The following is a 24,121-nucleotide window of genomic DNA, read 5'->3' on the forward strand; positions in this document are numbered from 1 at the left end:
CAGGTCGGTTTGAGATCTGTGTTGCAGTGGCTGTGGTCTCTACTCTGGAGAAAACCAGGAGGAAGTGTGAGGATCCACCTCAACCAGCCCTTTTCTCTCAAGGTGCACTGGAGAAAGATCACGTCATCAAAAACCTGGTTGTCAGTTTTAGACATTTTTGGCTTGAGACCCTAAAAGGAAGCAGTGTCCGCTTGTGACACCTTCATCACAGGTCATAGATATTAACAGATTTGTGGGTTTTGACCCTCAGCCTAGTTGCTAGCTGAATGTCAGACAAAAACCCAAGTCATAAATCATACTAACCTCCAATAAATTGGCTTTTACAAGTAAATGTTGAATAGTTGTTTTGTTCTAACTTTTATTATCACTCAAAACTATGCTATTTTGAGCTATTAAAAATAACATTTTATATCAAGCATATAAGAAAAGTCATATAAGAAAAGCTGAATCAAGGGCTCTCTTGTAGCATTAACATAACTTTCCTGAGAGCAGAATTAATAGCAGGCTAGTCGTATCGGGCAGTAAGGCCTTAATAATGTGGAAAGAGCTGCAGCAAAAACTGGTGAAATTAGAACAAAGATCTAATTTTCCGAAGTCAGTTAACCAGAACATTGGTGTTAAATGCTTTCCGGTTCTTTCAGAGTGCATATGTGCGTACATTATCTTTTTCTGTGTGTGTGTGTGTATAGGAGATGTGTGAGTCAGGGAGGTGCAGAGTAGATGAATGGCTCCCTCTACAGGACCTGTTGCTGCCTGTGATCCTCAACAACAGGTAAACGAATCCACCTGTTTACATACCCGCATGCACGACTGAGTGTTAACACTGTATGAGAAGTGGGACCCGGACTTGAATTGTGTTTTATCGAATATGTGTGAAATTGAAAAAGTTGCTTTCTCTTAAACTTTGAAGAACTTTCCTCTAAACCTTAAATCTGGCACAGATATGATGCCAGCTCTGATGAGAGTTTTTTTTATCCTCTTAGACTCGGTCCAATTACCATCAACCTTACACAGTCTGCCAATGAAAAAAAAAAAGATAACAGAAAGAGAATAACATCCTCGCTCGGTCTCTACTTTGGCTTCTGACGGGAAAAGTGGCTCCTCCGATCATACATTTAATTCTTCCGAGGAGAGAAGGGTGCAGAAAATAATGTGCCAGAGTAAAAGAGATGGCAGTTTTCTGTGCGTATGTACATCATTATAATGCTCCGGCACTTAGATTGTGTCTTTGCCGTGCGCTCTTATTCTGATTGTCCCTGGCGGCTGAGGTTTCAGCGTCTGAAGCGGCTTTTTGTTGCCGTGTAATGCTGCAATGAAAAATATCTCATCACAAAGGTGGAGACAGTACAGTTTATTTATTCTTGGTAAGCGTCGTGCGTTAACAAATCCAGATTTGATTCGCTCTCTCACATAAGCTTCTGCATATGTATCGCACACACATGCAAAGCCAGAAATATCACTCTCTCACACATATCCCTAAATAAGCAGGCATAAAAAAGTGTCGCACAACCTCCACTTTTGGAGCGACACGCTTGCTATTTTGTGCACTTACGGTGCCTACTAGTGAATTCCTTTTATACTCAGAAAGGTGTCATATTCTCAGCCTTGCTTCATTACTGCAACATTCTCTGTGGTACACTCGCATAAAGACATTTTATGTATTTTCCTCCAGACGGAACAAGTAACACTTCTACTGTTACACATGATTTGTTACGCAGATCCCATGAATTAAATTTTCCTGCGTTTAAATGGAAACAACGCATCTTTTCTTTAAGTTCACAAATTGATTTTGTTCTTCGTTCAAGTTGTAATTCCTTCAGATTTGAGTTGCGGTTGATGACAGCTGATGCCATGGTAACGGCGAGCGTGGTTTAATACTCCACAAGCGCTCGTTGAACAGCTGCTTTGTCGGAAATACAACAAAAAGAACAGCTGGTGTAGACTAACAAAGCCAATTTTAATGGTTGAGTCTTTCACTGATTTGCTATTTTCCACCATGACCAAAAAAAAAAAAAAAAGCAGTTTGATTTTAAAATTATTGAGACACCCTAAAATAAAAGTCCTCCTCATCTCACTTGTTTCCTTTTTAAGAAGCGACTGCGTGTTTGGGCAGAGGAAGATGTCGTGGCTCCTGCCTTCTTCTCATTATGCGTTTGAACTTGAAAAGCCAAGTCATCCAGACAGAAACCTCAGCACTGCTATTATCCTCCACCTCATCTTCTGTAAGTCTAGGATTATGTACCCCTGCTGAATCGTAAATGAATCTTTATAAGCCTTTATTTTAATGACATGCAAATTGCGTCGCATTATCTCAATATGTATGTGTGTGTGTGTCGTCGTAGCTGCAAGTTCCTCCTCGGCTGTGATGTCCACCAGTCTTGTGTCCAGTCTTTTGCTGTACAGACACTCCAAGGTACAAGTATCATCTCTTGTGTCGGTGTGTATGCCGTGCAAATTTCCCTTTGGTGCAGCTGCTGTTAAAAATCTGCCCCATCAATACTCCAAAAGGCTCGTAAACAGAATTGTTTTATTTTTCTGCTGGTGTAGTAGAGTGTGACAGTGATTTTCTGAGTCACACCAACCATTCTCTAACTAATGTCACCAGATGGTTAATGCTTATGTCTGATTTTTTGGAATTAAACCCCCTCCGCAGGGTGTGCGTGCATCTGTCCTGTGTCGTGACGTGGCTTGGCTCACAGAGGAAATCTTGTTCAGGAACAAAGATGTCGGCTTTGGGGGAAGTTTAGCGGACGTTGTCCACTATTCCCTCTCTCTGCTTGCCCCTCACCTCATCATAGCTACAGCACCATCCAGGTTGGTCAAAAAATAAAATAACAGAACTACATTTCACTTTCAATGAACCCCTTCTCTTCAATAACATTTCTTTCTTCCGTTCGGTTTACGTCTCTCTTCTTATCTTTTAGGATGGACCCTCTCGTTTTGCCCCGTCCTTCTCTCGTTGCCACACTTCACCTCGCCCTCCAGGCTCAGACTGTCACTCACACCTTCATATTGGAAGCCGTTGGGGGTGAGCTAACGGAGCTTCCCTATAACATTTAAGCTTAAATATCACCACCACCACCACCGTCGTCACCCTGTGTTCTCGAGGCACCTTATTTTTCGTGGGAGGCCTTGGCAGTGTCTCCAACTCTTGGCGTGTCAGTCTGGAAAATCAGCTTGAAATGTGACATTTCAAATCGTGAGAACTCAATATTCTTGAGGTTTAGGGAATGAAGTTTTGTTTTTACACTTTCAAAAACGGGCACTAAATTTCTTAAACTGGTTTCAGCTGGTTTCCTGTTCATTACGCTCTTCTGATTTGTGTCTGCGCCATTAGCCCGGTATCCCTAGAAATTAAAAAGCGTACAAGTTGATTATTCATTCTCACAGTTTGTTTCCAATGCAGTAAAAAGATATTACCTAATTTAAGCAGGCAGCAAATGAGACTGTGGAGGTCAGGGTTGTAGATGGGCATACAGCCTAATTTAAAACATATTGGAATTGAACATATCCCACAGTATCAGTGTTAATTTCTCAGTGTTCGGCATACAACATAAAGCATATTATATAAATAATAATCTAATAATAATGTGGTAATCATGAAACATCTAGATTCCATACGTTTACCAGTGTCTTATATCAGCTCATCCTTCAGCCCAGAGTAACTTCTTCACTAAATATAATTTTATCATGCTGTTATGCAGACCGTGTTGGAGCCGCAGATACTGTAGCTCCATTTTAGCATCGTCGGTGGAGGTAAAAAATAAGGTGTTTTGAAGTGCAGGAAGCTACTTCTCCTGTATGATTCATTATTATTGACCTGTTTTGGTTGTATAGGAAGTGAAGCAGGTGGGCAGTGGGCTTTGTACTCCTGAAAGCCTCTGCGTATTATATTCATACTTGAAAAAGTAAGTTACGTCAGCTACTGTATATATATATGTATATATATATATAAGTATTTTCAGACGTGTGAAGTTAATTTTGCGATACACAAGCTCGAATCTCTCCAGCCGAGCCTTGTCCTCCAGGTTTGTGAATGCTGGACTGTTTAGGGACATAAATAATCTGGATGTCAGGACTTTCCCACCAGCACATGAAAGGAGGATAATAGGGATTACAAGTATAAATAAAGAGATAACACTTGTGTAAATGGAGGAAATCCTAGATCATACTCATCAACCAAAAAGACTGTGTCCAGTTTCCCAACACATTTCAACCAAACTGTAACATCTTGACATATTTTACTGGAAGAAATAGACCCCTGTTTTCTCAAGCAATGAAATCTTGGAGTGTTTTCTTTCTCTGCTAGCGTGTGCGGTGTCGGCCATGCTGTGCGATGTCGCTCTCAGCGGCATCAGCAGCAGAGTGAGGAGTGACGTCGCGGAGGGGGACGAGGGCAAAGGTGGCCTGGAGTTTGACGTGGTGCTCTGCCAGTCCGAGTTGAGTGAGCGAGCCTTGCAGCTCTGCCATCTTCTGCCTCCGGGCTTCATGCCAGTGAGTCTGAACTCATATCACGCACACACACACACACACACACACACCCACACACACACAGTGTATCTCATTCAATGGATGTTTAATGGAGCTGAACAGCCATTCATCCTGCTCTGCTGCCTCTGTCTCGGGCAGAGAGGGGTTTCGTATTGTATGTGTGTGTGTGTATTGTGTATCTGTGTGTGCGTGGTTGTGGATGTACGTGCTCCATCAGACTGACTTCAAGGGCTCTGAAACCGAGCCAGAAATACTATTCCTTTCTGTTTGCCCACCTTTCATTTCGGCAGCTCCTCTTTCTTCTTGCCTCTTCTCCTTGCAGCTACGTTTCTCCCCCCCCCCCCCCCATTTCTCACCGAAAACTATCTCTCCTGCTCTCATCCACCTGCCGGCCCTCCTCCCATTCTCCTTCTAAGATCAGTGCTACATCTCTACTACACATTGTGTGCTCTCTGTCAGCTGTCTTACTAGTGTACTTCTTAGATACGTGATGGACTGAAGCTGTCTGTGCCTTCAACCTTGTTTCAGCATTAAGCTTGCTGTTGTTTGCTCTCTTATTGGCGGTTTAGGCTTCTGCGTCAGTTTGACGTCGTAGCTACGGCAACAGCCCAGACCCCCTATGCAGACCCCAACGCCGTAGCGTGACGTGCACTTCCCCAGACATGTAACAACGTGTCACAGCGATGCATTAGTCCGCTTGGTAGTAGTGTATTTGAGCTTGAGTATTTTCGGCTGCTTCTCCGTCTTTGCAATTTTCAAATTTATTGTTTTGCATCAATAAAGATAGAAAACATTGAGGAAAGTTTAAATGAGGAGGTTCGGAGATAGAAACATTTGTATGACTCGTCTCCGGCGAAATTTTGACGAAAGTTTCAGTTGCCATTGTTGAAAGAGAAGCAGGAAGTAGACTAGCGAGCCAGACTGACGAGCGCACAAGTAAAAATGGTTCACACTGGCGTCTAGTCCTGCACCGCTTTACTCTCTCTTTCTCTTTCTCTCCAGCCTTGTCAGTCGTCCCATAGTTTTGCCCTGGATGCCATTGACAGCCTGGTGCGCTGCGGTATCCTGATCATGGAGGAAGTAAGAAACGTGTTGCTCTACATAATTTATCAGTACTGTTTTTGAACTTAATATTTCCTGAAGATAATGCAATTCCAAAATCTACTTGATCTTGTTTTATCTACAAATGCATTTTTAATGCTACCTGCAACTTTTTACACAGTAGTTTTTATTTGTTAGGGCTTTATTATATTTTAAACACTTAGTTGAAACTTTACAGGCCTCTTTGATATACTGCAGTCCAGTCCAACTGTTCTGCCATAAAGGTTTTTAAGACGGTGTTATTTTAATTGTAGACGGAGGCCAGAGTCAGCAATATTGTTGTAATAATAAAACAATAATATTATGTCCCTGCTCTTTGACCCATCAATTTGTCCAAGCAGTAGTGTGTGCAGTCGGAGCAAGGGGCCCGCGCCCGGGGAGCAATTTGTGGGTTAGGTGCATGCTCAAGCTGCATCTTTAACCACTTCTCTCCAGCTGTACTGGACCACATTAAATTTCAAGAGCACTACTATTAAAATATGTAGGGGAAGGAGAAAAATTAAACACTCCTTTCAATATAATGAAGTCCAGTGTAACAGCACTTTTATCTATAAATTCAGTAATAGTAATGTCATTGAATTTTAACACCTAAACGAAGTCTTTAAAGTTGAACAGTGTGAAGTTTCTATACATTACTCCCTCCGTCGTGTGCAGATCCCCAGAGACGTTCCTCTCTGTGATTTCTGGAAGGATGACGGTGCTCTGACCTGGACCACCACTGACGACCCTGATCGCAGCGACTCTGACTGCGAGGACCAGGGACAGCGCTCCTACAAGGTACAGAAGAACAATACTTGACCCCCAAAAGCTTCTTGACGTGCATTAGAGAAGCACGAAGGTAGACAAATGTCCCATGCTAGTGCAGCCTATAGAAGATTGCACTCAAGGTGACTGCCTTCACGGCATGTACAAACAAACCTTTGAAGCATCAAAATCTCCATTACAAAAGCACCTGCAAAGATGAGTCATGTATGTTGCATGCCGATTAGAAGTATGTGTCAGCTTTTAAAGAAGTCCCGCTGTTATGACTATTACATGAGGTTTTTCACAGCAGCACGAGGCAGCTAATCTTCTTCCAGAGGGACCAAACAGCCAAAGCTCAAACGTGCAGTCAAAGATTCTGTGTGAGTGACTTTGACGTGATCATTTTGGGCGTCATGACACGTTTAAGTGTGACTACACAGAGCTAAGATGTCAGCACACTGAGAGTGAAAGACATAGTGTACAGCAAGGCCACTAAACCTACTGCATAATATTGTGCAGGAGCCCTGTGTGCTGCCTCTGGGTCCTGTGTGTGGGGCAGTGTGGAGCCTCTCTGGATCAGGTTTGTTCCTGAGTATCCATCGTATGCTCGATTGGATTGGGGATTTGGGGATTTACACACTGGGCTAATGCCTCAGACTCTTTGTCATGTGCCTTGAGCTGTTCCTGAGCAACTTTTGGGGTGTGGTGGAGCACATCAGTTTTGCGGGGGAGGATGATGTGCTCGTGCTGCCATAAGGGATGCTGTTGCCATTGGGGGGTTTACTCGGATTAAGTGGGTGGCATGCGTCATAGTAACATTCACATTTATCCCGGAAAACAAGGTCTCCCAGCAGAAAGAAACGTTAGTCAGTGGATTCATCGTTCACTTTTTGGCTGTTATTATTATTATTCGCCATGTGAGGAGCTATCCCTGCTGTAGGATTAGGATTGTGTCTCTAACAAGGTCTACAACATACAGCAGCAGATGTGACACTGTTGACACTAATGTCATAGTATTTATTGAATCCTTTCTAATGTGTAGGAAGCAATAGAAGTCACATCATTAAAACCACTGACAGGAGAAGTGAATAACATTGACCACCTTGTGACAAGTCAGTGTTCTGCTGGGAAACTTTTGGACCTGGCATTCATTCATGTGGATGTTACTTAGACATGTAGCACCCACCTAAGACCAGACCAGACACCCCCACCCCATAGCGATGACTCTCCTTGATGGCAGCAGCCATCTCCAGCAAGATGCAGACACACGCACAATAAAAAAATGTTTAGGAACAACTCAAAAAAACATGAAAAACAGCACAAGGTGTTGACCCGACCTCCAAATTCACTAGATCCCAAACTGATCAAGTATCTGTGGGATGATCCACAGAGGACGCTCTCCTCAACCCATAGGACCCAAAGACTCTCACTAACAACATCCTGTTGCCAGACACCACAGGACACCCTCAGAAGACCCATGTCCATTCTCTGATGAGTCATAACTGTTTTGGAGGCACAAGGGAGACCTAAAATCTTAGGAGGGTGGTCATAATGTTATGCCTGATCGGTGTATATGCTGTCATTTGTGCCCATGACCTATCTCTTGTATATCTCTGTATATAGATATATACACATTTATATTTGGTACTCATTCAAGCCGGTATACAAGACTTCTTTTCAACGTTTTTAAATTACATTCATGCTGGTATCCTTGGGTCTCTAAGGGCCATTATTAGCTCAGGGACAGGGAAGTTTTATTTTTATTTATTTTTTTTGAGCAGAGCCAAACAAAAATCAATATTGCAGCAATAAATGGGTAAAACTGCGAGGTCAGCGTTCTGCTGAAACGTGACGCACAAATGGAAAAAGCGAGGTCCGTCCACACGCTGCTCTCAGATATCACTAATGATGGAACATTTTGGTTTTCAGTTTTTTATCTATCTATTTTTTTTGTTCATATCAGATCATTTTCAGGTATCAACTGTTAAATGGACTGCAGTTATATCCAAACCGCTTTACCCTTTCCCTCCCACTCACCCATTCACACACACACACACACACACACACACACACACACACACACACACACACACACACACACACACACACACACACACACACACAGTAGAAAGACACAGTTGTAGCTCCATTGCCTCTGTAGATATTAACATTTTCCTATAGAAATTTAAATTAATTATAACCCCCTAAACCACTAATCCTACTTTACCATAACCTTAGACCAACTTTTCACCCTAAATTTAAAGATTTACGTGATAGAGAGTCGTTCTTGTCCCCAAAGGACAGACTGTCCCTCATTGTAAACAACATGAATAATAGAAGTACACATGGGAACTGCCTCTACGTCGGTGGTAACTGAGGTTTTGTTCAAGAGGATTCGTGGACCTGGACGACCGGCTCCACCTGCTGAGCCACGGCTGATAGAGAATTGGTACCGGTTATATAACATAAGTGTAGGTGGTGCTGTCCTTTTTCTTTTTCTTTTCATATGGATGTTTTCTTTGACGTAGACGTTGGAAATAGCTGAACATTTTTTTTGGGGGGAGCTTTTCAGTGTGAACATTACCTCTTTTTTTTTATTCATGCTTCTTTTTGTAATTCATACACCGTCCACGGTTCTAGTTTCAGGAGATGCAGCCACTATACGAGGCCCTGGCTTTAGTACAAAATGCAGTAAACATTGCATGTGACCAGAGAAAACTACCTGTGCCTACCTTTGCCACAAGCAAGTTGACAGTGTCAGTGGTCCAGTGGAACCACTGACACCCACGCTGGTATAAAATCCTCTCTCTGACTTCAGCTTCATCTGCTGAAGACGAGCATCACCAGTGTTTATTCAGCTTTATTCATTTTTAACTTCATCCAGTCAGTGCTTTCACTCTTCTTCTTCTCCTTCTCCTTCTACCTGACGCCTCTGCTCTGCTGCCCTCGGCTCAGGTGTTGAACAAGAACGGCAAACACCTCCATACAGAACAATGGAAAATATTCCCTAAGTACCTCCTCTTCTGCCTGTTTTTGAGTTTGCCTGGATAAATAAACGTCACCTAGCGTCTTGGCTAACTCCCTTTAATGCTTAAGAAAGAAAAAAAAAAAAAGTCTGGCGTTGTCTTGGCTCGTGGTTTAGAGATTTTTAACATCTAAACTTTAAAATAATCATGAGTTTAGTTTTTCCAGAGGCACTTACCTTTTTGTTTTTTTTTATTTGTTTGTTTGTGTACATTATTTATTTATGTTGCTATGATGCTGAGAAGAATCATAAATAGGTAAGTATCCCCTGAAGCAGAGAAAAATAAACCCCGTACTGGACAAATGATGATTTCTTTCACATTTTTTGCTGCCAGCCAACACATACACTGACACCCACTGTTAGCTGATGTATTATGGGTTACACCGATCACGCATAACATTATTGTGTAAGTCTCCCTTGTGCGGGGTTGAGGGATCAGGCTTGTTCTAGTAGTGCATCCCACAGATACTTGATCAGCTTGGGATCTAGTGGATTTGGAGGCCAGATCAACACCTTGTGCTGTTCTTCATGTTTTTTTGAGTTATTCCTAAACCGTTTTTTTGTGTGTGTTTGTGCAACGGTTGCATCTGGCTGCTGCCATCATGGAGTGTCATTGCTATGGGGTGGGGGTGCTTGGTCTGGTCTAGGTGGGTGCTACATGTCTAAGTAACATCCACACCAATGAATGCCAGGTCCAAAAGTTTCCCAGCAGAACATTGTATTGTCACAAGATGGTCAGTGTTCAACTTAGGTGTAGTTTCTTTGCCACGCAGCCTGTCTGGTCTGGTTTCTACAGTAGCTGTATTGCCTCTTTCATTATCATGTGTTTTCACTGCTTACACAGCTCAACTAATAATTATTCCTCTGACTGCTTTCCCGTTTCTCTCTCTGGTGTTTTTTTTATTTTAAAGTTCTGCTGTACTGTATAGCGAGTTAAATGACTGTACATAAGTGCTGCACATAATGAGTATTTAAACACAGAAATAATTAGCCGCACTGGCTAAACGGCGATTGCCCATTTAATAAATTGGATACACTTTATTCAAAAATGTCAAGCTGAGCAAAATACCACTTTATTAAACCTTGATTTTTAAACGCACGTTTTGTCAGGAGTAAAGTGTACAGAGTACCTATACAACTACGTGACGATGTAACAGCCGCCATCCCTTGAGACCAAGGGCTTTACAGTGCGTTTGTATGACTGTGTAATGACCAGAGCACAATTTTATAAGACCAGCTGCACTCTGCAATATAAACTCTGCTATATTTCTTTATTGCACGATTGTAATGACCCCACACACGTTGTTAAACTCTTTATAAAGTGCTTTAACGAACCTCCTGTTTCATTACCAGATGTAACCGTTAATACGATCTTTATAGAAAAATGGATGAAGGACTTCTTTACGGGACAATTATGCGGCAAAAAATTTACTTTTCTGACTGAATCTCTGTCTTACAGTTAAGTTTTTACACCACGTGTGTGTTTCAGCATAACCGTGTCCCCTCGTGAAAGCCAGGACGACTTAGACAGTTTGTTGTAGAGGAACTCGATTGGCTGCCGTGGTTTATATTTTTGGTTTCTCATAGTAATTTGCCTGAATTTCAGCTTTACACACTGTTGAGAATCAAACATACATCAGGAGGTTAACGCTTGACTTTCTCGTCTAACGTTTCACACCATCAGAGGCTTATTCGACTGCTCTCTTGTTCTATATTATACAGAACCGCTCCACAAAGTAGAGAAAAACGGAAGTCCATCATTACTTAAGACGTGAAGGTCAGTCGTAGAAAGTCTCTTCAAAAAAATTTTCAAGTGCTTTGATGAATCTCAAGAAGACAGCTGCAGGTTACCACATTACAAGTTCATTAAAGCTTAGCAGAAATCAGCCGAGCCTCCAGGAGTTCAAGCGTCAGAAACACCCCACCATCAGCTCCTGGGAGGAGGAGTGTGTGAATCAGGCCGTGGAGACCTGCCACGGCCAAGAAACACAAATCTGTACCTCGGTCCGTTGAATCCAGGTGTGAGATTTGTGGTTTCAGCCACTTTTTTTGTACAACACAGAGAAGCATTAAGTACGAGGTGTGAAGCGGTGGAAGGGGCTTTGATGGCGACACCGTTGGAGACTTATTTGGAATTCAAGGCAATGCTTAACCGGCATGGCTACCACAACATCCTGCAGCGACGCTCCATCCCATCTGGTTTACTCGTAGCGGGGACATCATTTGTTTTTCAGCAGGACGGCGAACGAAAAACACACGTCCTCTGGCTCTGTGAGGGCTGTTTGAGGGCTGCAGATATAAATCCAATCCCCCCTTTGTTTCGTTTCGATCGCAAAGTAAATCCAAACATGTTTAATCATTGTGAGTCTTCAGGGTGATTCTGAAATGTAGAAAATTGTAAAAACTGTTGATTAATTTATGGTTTTTCTGCACACTTATGCATATAACATGTAAGCCACGGCTACACATTTCCAATCAGGGAAGACACGTGGCAACAGCAGGGTTTAATTTACATCAGTTTGATTTAAGTATGTTGCCCACATAAGTGCTGAAGCCCCAGAGTCAACTTAAAAACTCTCTGGAGTTTGAGTATTATACCTCCTAAATCCTGCTGCAGCTGTACTTTATCCCCCTGACAGTGGGTTTTAACTATGTGCTCACTGTTGTGGAAAATAATATTTCACTCCTTTCGCTCTGGTTTCGCCTTTTTCTGACCTCTGTCTACTCTCCCAGATAAGTCAGCCAAGCCAGTGTCCGGACATGCTCTTCTTTCTCTGCGGTATGCTGGCCGGACATCTGAGGGCGCTGTGCTGGACCGCCAAGGGTCTGGAGCTCATGGACGCACCTCTGGCTGGTATGTTTGCCTTATGTTCAAGGTTCAGTGGCCATCTTTCATTAGTGTAGGGCTAACTCATGGCATATATGGTAACGAGTAACTTAGATTTTGAACAGGCTCGGATAAAAAATGAAAAGTAGTGGAGTAGTTCTTGCGTTGAAAATATGGTGGTCTTCATTTTTGCTATTTATCCCTCAGCCTAAGCTATTTGCAGCAATTTTCTAACCCGCGCAGCTACAAATATACAATATAATAGCACGTCACTGAACCATGAAAGCTCCATACGCTATCACAGCAGACTGTCCTCTGTTTGCCGAAGTAATTGCCTCCATTTTCATGTCTTTCCCGCTGCAGAGGCTGAGTTTGTGGCTCAGATACACTCCTATCTCTGTGACACAGCAAACCAGAAGAAGCAGCACTACGGTGAACAACCTGACATCCTTCCTTCCTTCCTTCCTTCCCCCCCACCTCCCCAAAACACACACACGCTCAAAAAGATCTTCTGTTCCTTTTTCTTTTGTGTGTCGTAACTTTAAAAGCTTGTCACCTCGCCTTTTTTCTTCCTACTGATTCGGTGCGCGTTGTGAGACGTCTGCCGAGAACAGAGCAGTTCCCTCACATCACCTGCTCTGTTCTTGTTGATAAAACACACGAGACAATCAGGAACTACACAAATGGCAGCCTTGGATAATACACAGTATAAAAATTACGCTCCCCCTGGTAATGGCTTTGTTCTGTTATCCCGACCTGGTTTTTCTATATTGGATATCTGTCTGTTCTTTTGATTCATGTGTGTCTTTTGTGCCGTATCTCACAGAGTGCTGCTCAGAGGAGGCGGCGCGCACCGCAGTTAGAACACTAATAGACCTGGGGGTGAGTGACAGCCTCTGTGTTCTCCGAGCGTTGTCTCTAAATCTGTCCGTCTGCCGAGAATTAAGAGCTCCACTCAGGACGACTGAAAGTTTAGGCGTAGTCCAACTCTCAGGAACTTCAGTCCTGACGCTGTAATCACGTTCCCAGGTGGCACCGAATCCCACAATCACCGATAATCAGTCGATGTGCATTTTCTTTTTTCTTGTTTCATGTTAGCAGTATCCTCGAGCGTTAAACGTGGATCCAGCCTGACTTTGATGCAGCGAGAAAGAAACTCTGTTTGACTGGTGTCGGCCATATCCAATCACATTTGAGGCAGAAGTGTCAGTCTATAAAGAGAATTCAGTGGGCCAAGGACACAAGTGATTTAAAATTAGACATTAGACTGGCACAGGCGGGTTAAAGCCTCTCAAGATGCAGCGAAAGTGATTTACATTTCATTTTATTTCGGGTCCTTAAAGAACCTCTGTTGTCGTGCGAGCCTGTAATGCCGTTATTGTTGTCTGTGTGTGTGTGTATTTTACATTTCCTCGCATTCTGCTTCCAAGTACGAAGGATTTCATTTGGACTCAGGCTTCAGGAAATTACAGTGAATTTAAAAAGCTGTGCAGGAAAATACATGGACAAGAAAAACACATCAGGACTCAAAATATGATTTGTTAATATAGATGAATCTCCTTAGCCATAAATAAAACTTTACAAGACTTCAGTGATTAAAAACATTATGATGTAGCAGGGGCACTTTCTTCTGCCTTATGAATAATATTTCTATCGGGTTTTTTTTTTTTTTTTTTTACACTGATGAATTGCTGAAGGAAATGGTTTGCATAATTGGCTGGGGTTATATAAGAAAGGCATCTTATTTTCTGAGGGATCCCCTGCGACATATTTCCCTTCCCTCCAGTGGGTTGTTAGATGACCTGATATGAAAACACTGTGGCACACTGCACTGCCGAGAATCTGGGGAGATGATGAGACCAGATAGAGGCTTTGTGTTTACTGGGACAGATTATCAAGCTGCTGCAGTCTTCAAGTTTGTGAAAGTTTTTTATTTTAATTTTTTTTTTTTCGCTGCAGCTCAAGGAGGAAGTCGATGAAATATGAGCGTCTGTTATCTCCATCTGCAGTGATTCTGCAAAACAGCCGCAAAGAATAATGAAAAAAAAAAAAAGAAAAGAGAGGAGGGCGGCCTCGCCGATAGGCAGCGACTCAAACTGAGACCTGAAGTAAAAAAAAAATAAATAAAAATGTGGAAGGTAGACTCAAGGAGGAAGTGCAAAGACAGAATTTTATTTTATTCGTGCATATATATATAAATCAGTGTTTCTGCTCAAACTCCCTCCTTTAGGAATTCAGCCTTTCAACACAGTGAAGTAGACACAGCGTCGTCTCCCATCAGTCACATTCATCAGACTCCGGGTTGGGAATCGCTGCCTTTTAAAAATAGAGCATCATTGACCCATATGTCTGCGGAGATCCCCACGAGACGGTTATTATCAGTTTATTATCAAGGTTATCAGTCGGAACTGGTCCTCGTCAAGATCGTGTTTGGGATCCGACAGCTAGGTTCCCCTCTGAGGTGTCAAGACGTTGTGTGATAGTGTTTAACAAAAGAGAGGACGGCTCAGTCTGATGTTTGCCTCTCTACTCTCTGGCCTCATTACTTCAGACCTTGCTTAGTGAATTAGGTGGTGTTATTTATGTAACGTTTTAAGCTTTGTTTTTCATTTTTTGAAGAGGCCTTGTGCAGAAAGCCACTACAGAGAAGAAAACGCCTCGCAGTCTTCAAAAAGCTTAACTAAAAAAGCATTGTGTGTGTTTGTGAGTGTCCTAACGTTGCTGTGTCTTTGTTCCGTATTTCCATTTCAGGTCCTTTCCGAGGAGCGTCAGAAGGAAGGCGTCTTCCTGGGCGTTAGTCCTTTGTTCCAGTTGTCAGAGAACAGGCAGAAACTGAACCGCTTCATCTCACAGTACCTCTACAATTAATGTGTTTAACTGAGCAGCGTGACTCAAGACCTCGACGCTCGGCTTTATTTTGTTGCGGAGTCTGACCTCATCCTCCGTTTAAGTGTCTCATAAGCTTGTGTTCACCGTTAAAAAAGAAGGCGCACGCTGAGCCGGGATGCTCGTGCCTTTAGGTTAATTGCGTTTTGATGTTTCCAATGATGAGACATTGATTTTAAGTTCATCTTTAGTAATAGCATTAGCATAAAGCCGCAGGAGATGAGGATTATGAAGTCCCTGTAATCAGTAGTGAGGACTCAGTGTAGGATGATGCTGCTCGCTGCAGCTTGTTTATGTTGTAATGAAAGCTGCTCAAGTTTTATTTGTTCCACATGAGGATGTTTAAGTTCGGCCTTTGTTCATGATAAATAATGTTCACACTGATAATAAACACACGCTCTTTATTTTTGTTGTGAATTCAACACGTTCACAGAGAGCAGGTTTCAAACAGTAGTATATTGGATATCATTTCTTTCACATGGGTCTTGACTCTGAGATGCTCCCCTCCTGAATGTAGATCATGCCGTGCTGAGTCAGACCTCTGGAGCCTGCCCGTTTGACGTAGACCTTTTGACATCGAGCTGCAAGAGGAAAATCGATTCCCTCGCTTTGAGCGGGACCGAGCTTTTTCTGGCAGCCGTTAATATTTTGCCGTTCACACAGCCGCGCCAGCTTTACTCTTAAACCTGAACAAACAAAAGCTTCAGAGGCTCAGGTCCCGTTGACCGTGAGACTCTAGTGCCACCAAGTGTTGAGCTGAGGACACACTCCAACTACAGCTCCACTCTGCATACTACATGTGAATCAGGCTAATTAACAGCCAGTATGCACAAACGGTGCAGCTCACAACTGGAAAAACTTAATTGTGGACGGTGATGAAACTATATTTTAAAAACACAAAACACAGAAAAGCAACTTTATTTGAAACCAATTAATTGGCTGTGAAATTCCTGTCATGGTAAAACAGCTATAAAGTCTACATATGTCCTGTATATAAACTAAATGCTAAACCAGTCCAGTTTAAAGAGTTTGGTACCCATTGGGAAGCATTTTTGACACTAGTAATTATCATGTGTCTTCCTATGTGAGCCATAACTCGTATTAGCTGATATGTACAATTAGCTGAGTTATAGCAGAGTTGGAGGTTTGCCTGTCTTGGAGCAATACGGCTAATATCTGTGCTTTGGACAAATAGCCTCATTGTGAATCCAACCATTTAACAAATAAGTCATTCCAGTGTCCATTGTCAAAACTCATTTACTAGATTCAACAGATTCAAGAAGTCACATCATCACAGCGTTGCCAAATATGAACCGGTACGTCCAGTCCAGTCTCTCAATCAAAGATGATGATGATGATGAACGAGAGATACCTTCCTCCCAGGTGATATAACGAACACGTTTTGAGAACATTATGTTTTCACTGAATTCAATTCTCCTTTAAATGCGTAATGTGCTTTTAATGATGAAGTTGACATTAAGATAATTAGAAATAGTTTCTACTTCTATGCATTAAAATAAATCTTTGAGGTTGAGTTTAATTTACGCTGTATATAAACTGTGGGTGGTCGCTGATGGAATTTATTTTTAAACCTGGCAGTGACTGTTGACTGGATAAATGAGGTTGAGTCACATAATTACACAGTTTCATGTCGTAAAAATACGTTTTCCTTCCTCACAATTACTGAAACTAACTTCATGAGTAAAACACTCATCAGGAAACATATATTTCTTACATATTTCCTGACGGTTCTGCACATCCTACAGTGTTTTTGCAAGAAGTTATTTAGTGTGAGGAGCAACGGATCAGAAACGTCATTTTTATTTAACAGCTGACTTTCCATTATGGATTGTTGTCTTTGGGTTTAGACCACTCTGTTGATTATAGATCCTAGCTGGTCTATTTGGCACTCCACCACGTCTCCTTTCTGAAAGAAACACAAAGAATCCTTTTAAATAATACACCTTTACATCTATATTTAAAATACGATGTTACAGCACCCTTTAACTCCATAAGTATACATAAATTCTTAAGAGATAATAAAGTGTAAAGCTGAAGCTACTGACACGAGAACCGGTGCCAACATTTTTTTTTTCACACGGTGATATAACGTTCGTCAGTCATGTATGAAATCACCTTGAGAAACACAGGTGGCTTTCTGAAAACACCCACGCCTGGAGGAGTGCCTGTCAGGAACACGTCTCCTGGAGTTAATGTCACGAACCTGACAAGAGGAGGAAAACAAAAAAGAAAGAAAGAGAAAACACAGAGTGGAACATCAGGAAGGAGCCTTAAAATGAGCACGACTGTGGTGTTAATCAACTCATGAGGATTTCATTTTCTCAGTGTCATCTAGTTTAATTCATAAATTGATTTGGGGAAAGAGCATTCGAGAACTATAACTTCCAAGATTGTCCTCTTGTCTTTGCAGATCCTGTGAAAGGTGCAGGAGGCTGCCATTATTACGAGGCGAGGGAGGAAGAAGCTAAAAAATGTCCAATCAGAAAACACTTTCATAGGTAAGGCTGGTTTAGGTTAAGAGGGTGCACGTTGTGTTACATAGTTTTAATTTCTGACATGATCTGATAATCATAATTTCATAAAACTGTACTATCAGCTGGAGTACAGTAAACAACATGAGCAGTAAGTGGACTTACTTTGAGACCCATGCCACCAGCGCTGCTGTCTTGAAGATCATCTGATCAGTGTTGCTGCTCTGGACTGTGTCTCCGTTAACCAGGCAGCGGACGGCCAGGTTGTGAGGATCTGGAGGACAAAGGTCACATGAAGCAGGACGGCTGATATTCATGTTTCTGACTTCAGACTTAGGTATTATTTATTGTAGAAGAAGGTAACGGCTACACAAAATTAAGAGGACAGCGACACTTGAACGACACTTGCTTTTCTCTCGGTGATCCAGTTTCCTCCCACAATCCAAATGTACATGTTAAGTTAAATGGCGATTCTAAATTGGCCGAGTATGTATGTATGCGGTTTTTGGGTACTTTGGTACTTATTGTCTGACATATACAGTTTAGGAACAACTCAAAAAAAATACGGAAAACAGAACAAGGTGTTGACCTGGCCTCCAAATTCACTAGATCCCAAACTGATCAAGTATCTGTGGGATGAGGCCCCTCCCCTCAAAGGCCTCCCACTAACAATATCCTGTTACCAGACACCACAGGACACCCTCAGAAGGACCATGTCCATTCTCTGATGAGTCACAACTGTTTTGGAGGCACGAGGGAGACCTACTCCCTGCTGCTGCTGCTGCTAAATCCTCCTCTTCTTCTTCCTCAGTATCTTCTCTGCAGCAATTCGACCATGAAGGCCTGACTCACTCAGTCTCCTCTGAACAGTTGTCCGCCTTCTGAACTCTGTGAAACATTTACGTGGGCTCTAATCTGAGGTGCTGGTAATTTGCAGTTTCTGAGGCTGGTATAGCTCTGATGAATGTCTCTCTGCAGATGGGTGATTCTTACCATAATCTGGATTACAACAGCAGTTCAACAGGGTTTATTCGCAGCAGAGAGCTCTGTACCAACCCTACCTCTGCACATAAACAAAAGATGATGTCAACCACATGGAAGAAATCCTAAAAATGAATTCTTGGCGCTAATTGAAAGCCATTCCAGGCGACTGCCTCCTGACTCTGATTGACTGAGAATGACAGCAGCGTGCAAAGATGTCGTCGAATCAAAAGGTGGCTGTTGTGAAGAATCTAAAACGTAAGACCGGTCTGGTTTGTGTTCCTTCATAGATTTGACGTCTTTAGTATTAAACTATAATGTAGAGAATAAGAAAAACAATAGAATGAGGTGCGTCCAAACGGTTTGGCTCTATGATAACCTCAGTTAATCTGAATATCTTAAAGGCGACTGAGTTTCCTCTCATCCGAGTAGCTTCTTCCTTTCTGAATGTCTAGTGAGAAGTTTAGTTTTGTATTTGAAACACCTGAATCTCCTATGACTTGGATCTGTTAACCAGATTCTCACCTGTAATTAGAGGAGATCATTCAAGATTAACCTGTGGTGTCCTTTAGCTGCCAATGCTCTTGTTTGTTTCAGACATACCATGACCTTGATGACTGACAGTCTTAACATACAGGTTACCGGTTCGGAAACATAAATACGATGAGTCACACCCAAACAAGAATGTTTTTAACCTTTAGAGATGCTGATATGCGGCTGTGTGTCCGCCCTGCTGCTCCCATCAGCTAAAAGAAACCACACTTTCCACTCAACTGCAGCTTGTTAACTCGGCGAAGCTGCTGGCGCACGAAATCACAGATAATTGCGTGATTCGCCAGATTGTGTTTAATTCCCCCTTTTTCTCTGTGTCGCTCTTCCTGCTGTGGCCTCTCGTCGTCTCTCACCTTTCACGGCGTCGGTGGTTACTAAGGCAGGGCCGAGAGGGCAGAAGCTGTCGAATGTTTTTCCGAGCAGCCACTGCTTCCCGTTGCGCTTCATCTGCCAGTCGCGCGCGCTGACGTCATTGGCCACGGTGAACCCGGCCACGTAGGACAGAGCGTCCTCCTCCTGAATAACAAGAGCAGAGATTCACAATAGACGCTTCACCGGAGCAGCATCGGGGGCCGCCAGAGGTCATGATGTGACGCTGACCTTGATGTGTTTTCCTCTTCGTCCGATCACAAAGGCCAGCTCTACCTCCCAGTCCACTTCCTTTCAATCACACAAAAACAGCATCAGGAGGCACCATCTCCAAACTACACAGTCGCTGAAAGCTGTTTTTAGTATGTAGTAGCTGTTAATGCATTTTATTGTCCCACTTCACAGTGCACAAAGGAAATGGAGGCACTACCGACAGCTTACAATTAGAATGCAACTGGACCAGCGCAGGATTTGTTCTTTATAAAACACAAAGAGCAGTATTGTGTCTCTTTTTATGATGCCACAAGAAAATATTCTCTCAAAATTGAAAGCAAATTACTTCCTTTTGAGATGAAAATGGTATAAGGAATGAGAGGAAAGGGAAATGACCTCCTTTAGTCGTACGGATTAAGTTTGTCACTTGTGTACAGAACCGTCATCCAAAGAAAATTGGTTTATTTTCATGTTTCTGGTTGTTTTTCTTAATTTTCTCAGATACTGTTTTGCACAAATGTATACATCACTTTATGGTTGAATAAAGGGGCCTCTGTGGATCATCTCACAGATACTTGATTCAGTTTAGGATCTAGTGAATTTGGAGGCCAGGTCAACACCTTGTGCCGTTCTTCATGTTTTTTTTTAGTTGTTCCTAAAGTGTTTTTGTGTGTGTGTCTGTGTCAGGCTGCATCCTGCTGGGGATGGCTACTGTTGCTATGGGGTGGGGGTGCCAGGTCTGGTCTGGTCTAGGTGGGTGCTACATGTCTAAGTAACATCCACATGAATGCCAGGTCTAAAAGTTTCCCAGCAGAACATTGAATTATCACAAGATGGTTAATGTTATTCACTTCTCCTGTCAGTGGTTTTAATGTTATGCCTGATCAGTGTACATACTGCTCACTGCAAAACAGCCATCACTGCACACACTAACAGCTGCATGTAGTTACCGAAACAACACTTGACTAACATGTCACAGTTATTTCCACAGTCCCAGTGACAGCTGTGTCCTCCTCTACTTTTCTTTCTAAATTCAGTGGTGCCTGAGCAGCCACAGCTGACAGTGATCTGACAACCTACATTTTTAGCTGAGTGCAAAGTCACTGTTTTAAAACTAAGGAGCTTTGCACCGTCTGGATGCTTATTAACTGCCTCAGCTAATCTTCTCTATCTCGACAAGCTCGCTGCAGTTAACAAAAACAATGTCCAGGACACACCAGCTCCACTTTTAGCCGCTCCACTTCGTCTCTCTGTCACTAACGGGGCTACGAAATCTTAAGTCTTGAAGATAAAAGGCAAAACATTAAACCTAACAAAGTTTTATGTCCTCTGGGTGGGGACCTGGATCTTTAGAGCAGGGAGGGACTTGTGTTTTTTGAAATCAAGGCTGTAAAACTAAAGTTTTTAATTCTTCTTCTGTGGTTGCTCTTTGACCCTGGAAATACAGTGCCTATAAAAAGTATGCACCTGGTTGAATGTCTTCCTCTTGTATTGCGATTATAAACGTATTCATGGTCAGTATAGTTAGTCTTTTACATATTTGGTTTATACATCGATCAGGCACAACATTAAAACCACTGACACCAGAAGTGAATACCATTAACCATCTTGTGACAATACAGTGTTCTTCTGGGAAACTTTTGGACCAGGCATTCATTGGTGTGGATGTTACTTAGACATGTAGCACCCACCTAGACCAGACCAGGGACCCCCACCCCATAGCAATGACGCTCCTTGATGGCAGCAACCATCCCCAGCAGGATGCAGACTGACACACACACAAAAACGGTTGAGGAACAACAGCACAAGGTGCTGACCTGGCCTCCAAATTCACAAACTGATCAAGTATCTGTGGGATGAGGCCCCTCCCATCAACCTATAGGACCTAAAGGCCCTCCCACTAACAACATCCTGTTGCCAGACACCACAGGACACCCTCATGTCCATGTCAAGGCCCATGTCCATTCTCTGATGAGTCACAACTGTTTTGGAGGCACAAGGGAACAATATTAGGAAGGTGGTCATAATGTTATGCCTGATTGTGTCTTCTTTTTCATTTCTGTAAAGCACTGTGTCTCTCTCGCTCTCACCTGGCTCTCTGAGGGCAGAGTAATGTCGTCGTACGGCCCGGTGATGGCGCTGGGGAACTTGCTGAAGATGATGGGTTCTTCGGGGATCGGGGCGTTCTGCTCCAGGCAGTGGTCCCGATAGTTCATCCCCACACATACCACCTTCTCTGGGGCCAGCACGGGGGCCAGCAGCTGGATGTCAGCTCGAGCCGTCACGCACTGACCGGACGACAAGGCTCTGAGGGGTTTGAGGACGCGGTGATGATGAGGATTTAGAAAAGAACAAATGGTTGGGTTTTAGGAACATTGAAAGGAAGAACATTATGTGTTTAACATATTTAGAAACAATTGTTCAGCAGGAATGATTTAACGAGATTGAACTTTCCCCAAGAGTGTGATTTATTAGCACAAAGGAGAAAATGTTAGGAAGGTGATCATGTAAGAAGCTAGTTTAAGATAATTATTTAACAAGAAGATGGGGTGAAAATGATTCAGACTGTTGATCTAGGAGATGACCTTTATGTAAGAGAGAAGATTATATGAAACATGAAAAGAGGATTTATTAGAGAGATGATGTGATCTGAGACACTGAGCATAATTGCGGAAGAAAATGACCGATGAGGCTCATTTCAGGAGAAGTAATAATATGACTGGAAGTAAGAATGTGTTCGATACCTCCGCGCACAATCCAGGCCCTCGTCTCCCAGCTCCAGCAGCTCCCTCATTGTCGAGGGCATGGAGGGCTCAAACGCCTTCAGGTCCACCACGCCGAGACCCTCGCCTTGCTCCACCCCCACCCTGATGCCTCCTCCCGCATCACCGTGCCGACGGAACTGCACCAGACGCATGGCCGCACCGCTCAAGCCTCGCCTCTGTGTTTGTGCCGTTCGCCTCAGAGAGGTTAAACTCCTGAAGATGCAAAGTGGATGAAGAGGAAGTCTCATCTGTCGAGGACAAAAGAGACAAAAGAACGTTCATCACTGGTCCTGCAGTGAAGTCACCTCTCCATGTCTCTACACTGATGGGGCATAACATTATGACCACTTTCCTAATATTGTGTAGGTCTCCCTTGTGGCTCCAAAACAGTTGTGACTCATCAGAGAATGGACATGGGCCTTCTGAGGGTGTCCTGTGGTGTCTGACTACAGAATATTGTTAGTGGGGGGCGTTGGGTCTTATGGGTTGAGGGGAAGGGCCTCTGTGGATCATCCCACAGATACTTAATCAGTTTGGGATCTTGTAAATTTAAAGGCCAGGTCAACACCTTGTTCTGTTTTTCATCAGAATCAGAATCAACTTTATTGCCAAGCATGTTGTACATACAAGGAATTTGCTTTGGTGTGTGTGTCTGTGTCAGGCTGCATCCTGCTGGGGATGGCTGCTGCCATCAAGGTGCGTCATTGCTATGGGGTGGGGGTCTGGTCTGGTCTGGTCTGGTCTAGGTGGGTGGTACATGTCTAAGTAACATCTACACGAATGCCAGGTCCAAAAGTTTCCCAGCAGAACATTGAATTGTCACAAGATGGTCAGTGTTATTAACTTCTCCTGTCCGTGGTCATAATGTTGTGGCTGATCGGTTTATATAACACTGGGTTCAAATGATTTGGACAAATGCAGCTGAAAACGTGCATGTTATACAGAAAGCAGTAGTAGTGGCAGAACATAATTCTGGCTTTTATCTATAAAAATAAGAAACTATTTTGACCTTTACTGTCCGAAGTGAAACTAAAACCACAAGATCAGTGAGAACAGAATATGAACTAAACACACAAAGAGGTTGTCTACACGGAGCAGGTTCACGTCAACTCAACAGATCTGTCGAAGTTTTTGCATGTTTGCATTTGATGATCAGAGCAATAAATGTGAAGCGTGTGGCATGAAGAGCAGCTGCCTACCTGCAGCTACCTGCAGCTCGACCCGAAGTTTTGCTTATCTTGGATCAAGAGACATTTCAAGAAGCATGTGCCACTGTAACGCACCGCTGATAAACTCGCCCTTTGCACTGTCTCCAGTCAACACACTTACCTTTCCGGTTATGCATAAAAAACGCTACTTTAAACTACTTCCGGTTAGTGTTTGTAGTCCGTGAGATCAGTAACCGTTGAAAGCTTAATAAGTTACTCACCAAAGCAAGTGTGAAGCCACGACTATTATTATATCGTTACAGTACACACGTATGAATTAATAGCTGCTATATTCGACATATGATCATTTTAATGCTGCTTTTCGTTTTTATTTAATCAGTTTCGAAAACTACAACTCCCTACTATGTTCTTAAATGTGTCTTTACGGGCCGTTGGTACTTGACCAAACCACGGGGAATCTGACTGAAGTGTTACCTGTTGTAGATCAACATGTAAAACTAATTCCT

General features: G+C 42.8%; 2 protein-coding genes across 2 annotated transcripts in view; one reads left to right on the top strand and one right to left on the bottom strand.

Annotated features, from left to right (window-relative positions):
• gpat2 (glycerol-3-phosphate acyltransferase 2, mitochondrial) overlaps nucleotides 1–15,069 on the top strand; it is a 29,624-nt gene extending 14,555 nt beyond the window's left edge. Inside the window, exons 10-22 of the mRNA XM_084551696.1 lie at nucleotides 4–102; nucleotides 690–772; nucleotides 2,092–2,222; nucleotides 2,343–2,413; nucleotides 2,654–2,814; nucleotides 2,925–3,028; nucleotides 4,310–4,494; nucleotides 5,494–5,571; nucleotides 6,247–6,369; nucleotides 12,095–12,215; nucleotides 12,552–12,620; nucleotides 13,015–13,070; nucleotides 14,940–15,069. Of these exons, the coding sequence (XP_084407822.1) occupies nucleotides 4–102; nucleotides 690–772; nucleotides 2,092–2,222; nucleotides 2,343–2,413; nucleotides 2,654–2,814; nucleotides 2,925–3,028; nucleotides 4,310–4,494; nucleotides 5,494–5,571; nucleotides 6,247–6,369; nucleotides 12,095–12,215; nucleotides 12,552–12,620; nucleotides 13,015–13,070; nucleotides 14,940–15,056 (1,398 nt within the window). The 3' untranslated portion in view covers nucleotides 15,057–15,069. The remainder of the gene's footprint in view (nucleotides 1–3; nucleotides 103–689; nucleotides 773–2,091; nucleotides 2,223–2,342; nucleotides 2,414–2,653; nucleotides 2,815–2,924; nucleotides 3,029–4,309; nucleotides 4,495–5,493; nucleotides 5,572–6,246; nucleotides 6,370–12,094; nucleotides 12,216–12,551; nucleotides 12,621–13,014; nucleotides 13,071–14,939) is intronic.
• A 1,302-nt stretch (nucleotides 15,070–16,371) lies between these two features.
• On the bottom strand, nucleotides 16,372–23,779 carry fahd2a (fumarylacetoacetate hydrolase domain containing 2A). Its single transcript, XM_084551697.1, has 8 exons — nucleotides 23,646–23,779; nucleotides 22,426–22,694; nucleotides 21,772–21,988; nucleotides 19,700–19,759; nucleotides 19,453–19,615; nucleotides 17,732–17,840; nucleotides 17,211–17,298; nucleotides 16,372–17,001 (listed from the first exon to the last, which is right to left on the bottom strand). Exons 2-8 carry the CDS (start codon nucleotides 22,692–22,694, stop codon nucleotides 16,939–16,941), a joined length of 969 nt encoding a protein of 322 aa, XP_084407823.1. The 5' UTR covers nucleotides 23,646–23,779; the 3' UTR covers nucleotides 16,372–16,938.
• Between the last annotated feature and the right edge of the window lie 342 nt (nucleotides 23,780–24,121).

This window comes from Chelon labrosus (assembly GCF_963514085.1).
Source record: "Chelon labrosus genome assembly, chromosome: 9".
NCBI classification, from domain to species: Eukaryota; Metazoa; Chordata; class Actinopteri; order Mugiliformes; family Mugilidae; genus Chelon; species Chelon labrosus.

Excerpts from the sequence above, each read along its gene's own strand:
- fahd2a (XM_084551697.1), bottom strand. The coding sequence starts at position 22,694 with ATGAGACTTCCTCTTCATCCACTTTGCATCTTCAGGAGTTTAACCTCT. Across the intron at positions 21,989-22,425 it reads GGCCTGGATTGTGCGCGGAG|AGCCTTGTCGTCCGGTCAGT; the intron begins GTATCGAACACA and ends CAAACCCCTCAG. Across the intron at positions 19,616-19,699 it reads GAAGAGGAAAACACATCAAG|GAGGAGGACGCTCTGTCCTA; the intron begins GTCAGCGTCACA and ends CTTGTTATTCAG.